An 8,842-nucleotide genomic window follows, 5' to 3' on the forward strand; every position below is an offset into this window, starting at 1 on the left:
ATTGGACATAGCTAAGTGATATATAAATCAACCCCATAGGTGTTAATTCCACAGTGGGGATTTTGCCACACGGGTTACATGTGTAAGGAGTTGATTATGGGGGAATTGTGTTCAAAACTGTCACTTTATATGTAAATGGTTATCTTGCAGGTTTCAGTGAAATGGGATCTCGGTTGAAAGTCCAAGCCAGGGATAGGTCTTGGGCCACATGCTGGGTGATTTGCTGCTAAATCTTGTTATCTGAAGGCGTTGTACTTGACAATTGCTATTAAGGCAAAGGGTTGCTATTTTAAGGAACCCTCAACTTTCAGATTTCAGTGTTTTTTTTTACCCTTTCCATTTTGCTTTGCATATTATCATGCTTTTGCAAATATTTTAAAATGAACTTCCATGTTGTAAAACCCTGATAATGAGGGAAAAACCAGCAAGTGTGCATAAGCAGCAATCCACTTAAACTCTCCAATGCCAGCATATCAGTGCATAGAGTGTGTTCCTTTGGAGAACTGGACACCCACAGTTCTCACAGAGATGAATGACCAAAGCACTCAGAATAAAATATACAACTCATTTTGCTACTGCTTCCGTTTTAGTCCCCCAACCCAGACTCACATGAAATATCTGAATAACAATAACAAGACTTCTGAAGTTTATACAAATTGAGGCTCAAACAGTGGATTATAATAGAGGTGTTACATTTTAAGCGTGGTCCATACATATGCACTAGAACACATAGCCAGAACACACAGATGCTATAGGCAAGATTTGGATGGTTAACACAGAACATTTGGTTAACAATGCCCACTGACCATGGTTAACAACAGAACACACAAACACACACATAAACACACACACACACACACACACCACTGTTTTGTAAAGCTGAACTGTACATTTTGTACCTGTCATCATTTGTAAGCAGCCACTAAAAGTACACTCCAGTGTGTACACTTGATTTGTTGTTAAGCTAATGGAAGGCTGAGGAGATATTGTGACTCTATTTTTAGATGTAGCTGCAAATGCAAGAACAAACTGCCGGTAGCTAGATGTTTGCAACTGTTTTGTTTCTCAATTTTAATCATTATCACCAAACAACAGGCTCTTCATATTTGCTCATGGTGGGGTAAGTCAGTTTTGTTGCGTAGTCTTCAAGACTAAATGTTTGTATACAATACTCTTAATATAAGCACTTTAAAAATGACAGTAAATGACAATGCGACTTTAAGATAATCACCCAGTAACAGACAAGAACTGTGTTGAGTGCAAGACATATAGACAAATAGGTTTTGCAGGGGATTATGTGTTCAAATACTATAAGGCTGAATGGATGAAAGTCCTCTTTCCTCTCTCACTACAAAAATTTGTGTTTTATCTTTCAGCAGCAAAGTGTAAGGGTGAATGTTTTTCTCTTTTCTCTTCCTCTCCTCTTCCCTGTGGCCTTACTGAACTGGGCTGGCCTCTGTCTTTCCTCCTGTAGTCACCAGCTGGATCAGACTGCCTGAAGCTGGCCGCCCTGACCCAGTGGCCCAGCTGTGGAAGGTTCTGGAAAAGCGAGCGAGAGAGAAGAGCGCGTGTGAGAGAGATGGATGGGAGAAAGAGGTGAGAGAGATGGACAGAGTGAGAGAGAGAGAAAGAGAAAGGGGGGGGGCACAGTGAAAATGATGTGCTGTGGAGAAGTAGCGTGAGAGCAGGATAATGAGGGTGAGGGTGGTGTATAAGGCGAAGGAGACGGGGAAAGCAGAGAGAGGGACAGACAGATGGAGAAAGACGGAGCAGGAGAGAGAGAGAGAAAGACACGGCATAGAAAGTCTCACTGAAGGGAACTGAAAGTCAGGAGCATTGTGGGCCATTCTTGTAAGCTGTCAGAGGGAAATAGCAACGCTCCACTCAGTGGCAGCATACCTCAGGCACTGTCCCCCTCAGTGAAGGTTTGTATTAATTACCTGACTGCTCCCCGACTATTTCTACTCCTCCAGCTTTCATCCTCTCCCTCACTAAACCCCAGGGGTTTGTTCTGGCTCATCCGTGGTTGGGATTACAAAGTGTCACCAAATTGCCATCTAATCTGCGTGGGCTGGCAGTGCAGATTTAACCTCAGCAGTGTTGTGACTCAGCAGATGCCTTGCCACAGGTCAGTTTCTCCAAGACACAGACACACTGGCCAAGAGACTCTGCAGTGAAAGCTGTAACCACCTACCTTAACAGTTCCTCCTCTCCTAATCCAGCTACGTATGATTTGTTCTGCAATATTTAGTATTTATTAGCTTCAGCACATTTATTGTGGCTCAATCCAAACACAATTTGACAACATTAAATCAGAGACCAATTATTTGTAAGTCTTTATGCGTGACATCCTGCTCAAACATAGTTTGAATCATTTGGTGGCATAACTTGGATTGTTTCTTGCTGATAACATCTGAACACAGGCTTTCACAAACCATAATCTTGTCTAATCTGGTTCGATAAAATCTAATGTCATTTGCAGATTAGCCCTGGCAACTGCTCCCTTTTCCGCAGCTGTTAATGATGCTCACCATCTCTCTGAAAGAACATCACTGCCATCTTCTGGTCAAAACTGGCAACTTTCTATCTTCATGTGGATATTTCTCTCCTAATTTTAAACATCTTGTCTAATTGGCCAGTCACTCATAATAAGCAAATACATTCCTACATTCATAATGACCCAAGTTATAATAATCATTTCTGGACATGGATAAACTCTGTTGCTATCTCATTGGCTGTGACAGAGATGCACTCACTCAGCAATGTATTCCAGCGGTGTCCAGCTGCTGAAATCTGCATTGGGCATGAATTTCCTGTTCATTGGCGTATCCAAGGTAACTCTGAAAGACGATGTCATAATGGGATTATCTGGTCAAGGTTCTGGAAGAGTGGAGAAGCTCAAGGCAGCAGACAGCAAGAACCTGCCCTTTTTAAATCTACATCCAAATTCACACAGCATATGCAAACAGACTGGGTGTTGAACATGTGGCATGCATCTTAACAAGAAAACTCTGAAATTCAGAGTTTCAGTGGAAGTCAACAGCTAAAGTCATAGACAGAGAGAGTTCTAAGGTACTACAAACATACACAGTTCCTGATATATATATATATATATATATATATATATATATATATATATATATATATATATATATATATATATATATATGTGTGTGTGTGTGTGTGTGTGTGTGTGTGTGTGTGTGTGTGTGTGTGTGTATGTATGTATATATGTGAATGCCAGTGTATGCCAGTGTATATGCCACTGATACACTGACAATACCGTAGACTGTAGTCGTCTGTAATGAACACTGACATTTGGATGCTGCCGAAATACAGTTCCTCACAAATAGGGCAAAGATTGCTCTAAATTTAAATTTCAGCAAATTTTTCTGCTTTTCCACAGAGCCTCTTCAGAACCCTGCCTCAGTGGGTAACGCGCTGAGTCATGCATGCAGTGGCGAGGGGATGTATGCCTGGGGAAGGAGCAGTGTGAAAGCAGACTCATGCTTCTAAAAGTGTGAGCGAGGGCTGGGATTAGAGTGGGCTCTCACGGGAGGATGGCCACCACTGTGGCACCAGCAGGAAGTCCACTGCCCTCTTCAGCCAGGCTTAGACACAGCTGATGCACTGCTGCCTTAGCCATTCCGTAGCCCACCATGCCTACACAGAGAGAGAGATAGAAAGAGAAAGGGGGGCAGAGGGGCAGAGAGAGAAGGAAGAATGGGCGAGAGGGAGCGATAGATAGATAGATAGATAGATAGATAGATAGATAGATAGATAGATAGATAGATAGATGGAAAATGGAGAGGAGAGAGGAGAAGAAACTCACTGTTGCCTCAGTCAGATGCTCGAAGATCCCCACATTTCAATCAAACTGCTTTCAGGAATACCTAGTGTTAATAATACCACACACTTGAGAACCCAATAATCAGACACCTGCTAATGAGAGTGACACCTCCCAACCAACAGATGCTGCACTCATGTCAAGCCAACAAACATGAGGTGTGATGTTTCTGGAAGACAGTATATTAAGAATGTAAGAATATGAAACATGCAGGTTCTTTATGTATAAAGACAACACATGCTTGTACACACTTGCACGTGCACACACACACACACACACACACACACACACACACACACACACACACACACACACACACACACACACACACACACACACACACACACACACACACACACACACACACCTGGCCCTTACTAACAGTGTCCTATGGACTAGCAAAATCTTCCTGCCATAAAAAATAACTAGAGATTACATCTGGAGGACTTTGGACATTCTTTACCTTTTTTTCATTCTAATGTGTTTTAAAACACTTCTGCCCCTCCCCCCTCTGCTTGATCCACCCCTCCCCTCACTACATGTTTGGGGGCACTGGCATCTGGAGCCAATAACTCACATGAGACCATTCTGCTCTTACAGGAGGAAAAAAACACTTCTTTAAAAAACCAGGAGGTTTTCTCTAGCTCCAAAATGAACAAGACATGCCAAAATCACTTTTGGAGAAAGAGCCAATGGGAGCGAGGGGTGGATCAGCTTGGTTTTCGGTCTGTTATTTTGTAAAGAGCTTTAGCAGCTTCACTTGACCTTGACCGTAGGTTTTAAACCAGTGCTACCAAGGGGTCAAAGGTTACTCACATGCTCAGTACTGGATCCAGTGTGCAAAATTACCTATTAAACATATGCTTTTTTGCATGAAGCAGAGCAGTGATATTATTATATATTATATTATATTTTTGATATTTATTATTTTTGAGCATTTATATTATTAGGACTGCTAATGCTCAATGACATAATTATCAAACCTAGTTACCTCTGTAGGATTGCACTATAATTAACAGACTACACCAGATACCTGCCAGTACCAAACAGTTCAGCCTCCGTTGCCATGGCAGACTCTCTTAGCCAGGCAGCTGTGAGAGTGGACGAGCCCATTGCCAGGCGGCCGATGCATTTCTCACTCCCCTTGTGTGCCTTTGAACAGGACACATCAAACGCTTCCTTCATGTGCTATCAAAGCCTTGGTGTGGGCCCCGAGGCTTTTGCTGCTGGTTGGTTGTGCCAACACTCCGGACCAGAGTCCACATGTGCTGCGGCAAAATGCTGAGTCATGCCTCCTCCCAGCTGCGCAGCCAATAGTATCGGCCGTTTCAGGGTCCTGGGATGTTAGGGGGGAGGTTGGAGGCTGCATGGGGCTTGAGAAGCACAGGGGCTTCAATGTAATCTGGGTTATTCAGGAGATTTAAAAGCACATGGAACAGGCCTAAGGGCAACGGGGTCAAATGAACATCTAGAACATCTAACTCAGAATTTTCAAATAAATAAATAAACACAGATGAAATATCTATGTGATTAGATAGATGGAGAGTGTGGCAATCTGGTTTGAGTTTGGTGTGTCATGCCGTATTATCCATAAGCACCTGGTTTCCTCTGTAGTCCCTTTAGTCATGCAGCAGAAAGGCACTCATTTCAATGACTCACATTTCCTGACAGAAAAAGGTGCTTTGATGGTATGAATGCCAATTACTAATTCTCCTCGCTAAGGGAAAATGTCACTGTAATAGAAGCTTGAAAAGTACACTTCAGAGTCCCTTTTAACAAGATTAGGCGGTCAGTTTGGATGTGCTCACCTACTTTAACAATATAAATATCTTGTTTTGCTGACTATAATGCTGACAATGTATGCACACAGGAACAGCCTGGGGGAGTGTCATAAATCCCAGCCCTATCTAAACCAATTTCAGTGCCCAAGGGCATAAAAGCTTTGACAATAATATAAAAATAAAATAAAATAAAAATGCACTGGCACTGAACAAGGCTCCCATGGTCTACGCCACTAAAATTGAATCAATCTTTCTAGGCTCAAAATAGTCTCCTGTGTCTGTCTGTTTCAGCTATGCAATATGGCTACAAGCCAAAGCCAGTCAATTATCAAATAAAAATATTAATAAAATTGTTCAATTTTTTATTCACTGCTACCGACATCCTCTCTGCGTATCCCAAACGGACACTATCTGGATGAGAAAGCATTTTTTCTTGTTTTGTATTATCTCACCCTTTGAAGGTCATGCTATTCGTCAGCATTGGGCTGCCTTGCAGTTTGGTGGTCTGTTATGTCATTCAGTAATGTAAAAAAGTGCAGGTAATGCAGGTGTAGTCTAGGGCCAGCATGCAGCTAGCAGGTATGGGCACCTGGTGTTGCGGACTTCGACGCCTTTGCCCCAGCTAGTGTGAGCAGACCTCCTGTCTTCAGGTACAGAGATGCCAGGTGACTGGAAATGGTGGAGGTCCATACACTCTGTTTCCACATCAAATCACTGTTCTTATACAGGTCTGTGTGAGAGAGAGAGAGAGAGAGAGAGAGAGAGAGAGAGAGAGAGAGAGAGAGAGAGAGGGAGAGAGAGAGAGAGAGAGAGAGAGAGAGATCAAGCCGAAATGGTGAGTGTTACTACAAGACAATGTTCTTTTCAACAACTTCCCAAACAAAAGGTATGGTTAAGAGAACCAGAGAACCTTGAAATGATCTCCAGTAACTAAAGGCACCAGCTTATATACAGGGTATAAGGTTAAGAGGTATGCCTTAGTTTACTCCAAATATTCAGGCTACTCTGCAGAGACCTTTTGAGCTGCAATTTCCACCGGCCCATCCCCCTGCTACACATACAATGGCATCAACCTTCTGTTCCCCCAGCAACTGAGCCACATCCGACGTCACCTATGGAAACACACAGGCGATAAGACTCAGACAGGCCCTTTGGGTTTACTAACTATTCATTACTTCATCATCAACAACAACAACAACAACAATAACAGTGTCTTGGTTGTCTTTTACCAAATACAAATAATTCAGTTTGAGCACAGTGCACACTCTTGTGCAAATTTTCACGAGAGGGACTAAATGAAATTGTTTTCATGGATTTATGAGAGCACTATAGTGTGTCATCCACCCAAACCTATTATAACGGCGTGAATGATGTCGATGGCACTCACAATAGGCTCGATCGTGAAGAAATATTGTCTGAACTGGGGACATCTGATGTCAATACAAAGCAGGAAATTGCCTGGGCTATGTAAATGGAAAATAAATGGCGTTTCTTTGACAGCGGAGTTGGAAACGTAATGAGCTCATTTCTGCTGACACAGATGGGGTAACGCTCAGGTGATTCGCTCCACCTACCTGATCTGCTTGTTCAGTGAAAGACTCGGAGAGCTTTACAAGGACGTTTGCGTCCGCTTCCTCATTCACTGCTATGTCAACGTTTGCGACCCACTAGTTCACTCACACTCACACACACACACACACACACACACACACACACACACACACACACACACACACACACACACACACACACACACACAAAAGATTAAAAAAAAGACATGTGAACTTCTGAAGTCAGACAAGCACTTTGGAAAAGTCGACCAGCAATGTGATTTTTCATAACGGATTAGCCTACTCCATAAGCAGTCTTCATGTCCCGAAAATATTGTGTAGACTCTTCAACAGTGAGAATTTAATGTATAAAAAGGCGATCGCAACTCAGTCCCCAGAAGCCTGTTCAACAAGTGTCATTCATTCAACAACAAAATAAATAAATAAATAAATAAAACTAACCAGGCAGTCTGTAATACTGTGAATTTCCACTCACCCATCCTTTGGTCTTAAAATAATGAAGGCAAGCTGAGCCGAGCGCTCCTCGCCCTCCGTAAACGATGACACGGTTATTTACCGTAGCTGCCATGCTTTCTCTTCGCTTTGGAAAACTACGACCGATGACGAGCTCAGTCAAGCCCTAGCTGAAAGATAGGGAGAGACAGAGAGATACAGAGAGAGAGAGAGAGAGAGAGAGAGAGAGAGAGGGGGGGAGGGGGGGGGAGGGGGGAGGGGGGAAGGGGGGGGGAGGTCCACCTATTAGTTTCAGGGGCGGATTCATAATTGTTGGTGTATGACGTTAAGATTGTATAAGGAGTATTTTTGTCCACCTAAGTGGGCTGTGCAACTATTTGTATTTTTGTTGGACGACATTTTGCTTAGTTGGCGAAAACAGCAAGCAAGCAAACAAACAAACAAACAAACAAACAAACAGGCAGGCAGGCAGCCAGCCAGCCAGCCAGCAAAAAGTCACTTGGCTATTAGGTGTGCATAAAACAAGATGTATGCACTGCTGGCTAGAGAAGGACACACACACACACACACACACACACACACACACACACACACACACACACACACATACACACACACACACACACACACACACACACACACACACACACACACACACACACACTCACACTCACTCAAAGATAGGTGGCAAACTATAGAAATAACACACAATATGCACAGTTTAAAGCTTGCATGTAAAAGCTTACTAGGGTCACACACATAGTGGCATTTGAATTGAAAATTCACCTTCAAGAGATGGTCTATATGCTCAAGATAAGATTAATTAATATTTCAAAAATTTTATAATAGCCAACTGGAAAATAAATCACAAAGTCATTTGAATAATGATGGCACTGATTCATTATGCTGACAACTTATTTAGATTCAATATGCCAGCCCCTTTTTACTTGGAGGGGGCTTTGGGTAGGGGTGATATTAGGGTTAAGATGAATGAATTCATTAAATGAGGCAAAGGATAGTATGGGTATTTAGTCCACTGATGTGTCCAAGATCACACATGTTACAGTAATAAGGATGTTTTAATAGTATTCTAACAAAATTGATATTGTTATTGATTTATATCATGTTCTCTGTTGTTTACTAAAAAGCTATGCCAATAGATCTTGATGAAAGGAATCATGATATTTAAT

At 42.4% G+C, this 8,842-nt stretch overlaps 1 protein-coding gene across 3 annotated transcripts in view; it reads right to left on the reverse strand.

Annotated features, from left to right (window-relative positions):
* qdpra (quinoid dihydropteridine reductase a) overlaps positions 1 to 7,835 on the reverse strand; it is a 14,867-nt gene extending 7,032 nt beyond the window's left edge. For 2 of the 3 annotated variants that reach the window (XM_035532447.2, XM_035532449.2), the window contains exons 1-6: positions 7,675 to 7,835; positions 7,203 to 7,295; positions 6,644 to 6,740; positions 6,218 to 6,358; positions 3,555 to 3,663; positions 2,757 to 2,840 (exon numbers count right to left, since the gene is read on the reverse strand). In XM_035532447.2, the coding sequence (XP_035388340.1) occupies positions 2,757 to 2,840; positions 3,555 to 3,663; positions 6,218 to 6,358; positions 6,644 to 6,740; positions 7,203 to 7,295; positions 7,675 to 7,767 (617 nt within the window). In that variant the 5' untranslated portion in view covers positions 7,768 to 7,835. Of the gene's footprint in view, positions 1 to 567; positions 1,540 to 2,756; positions 2,841 to 3,554; positions 3,664 to 6,217; positions 6,359 to 6,643; positions 6,741 to 7,202; positions 7,296 to 7,674 lie in introns of those variants that run through there. The other variant, XM_035532448.2, reaches the window with a different exon arrangement.
* Positions 7,836 to 8,842: the final 1,007 nt, after the last annotated feature.

This window comes from Electrophorus electricus, chromosome 16, assembly GCF_041902795.1.
Source record: "Electrophorus electricus isolate QZ-2024a chromosome 16, ASM4190279v1, whole genome shotgun sequence".
Classification (NCBI taxonomy): domain Eukaryota; kingdom Metazoa; phylum Chordata; class Actinopteri; order Gymnotiformes; family Gymnotidae; genus Electrophorus; species Electrophorus electricus.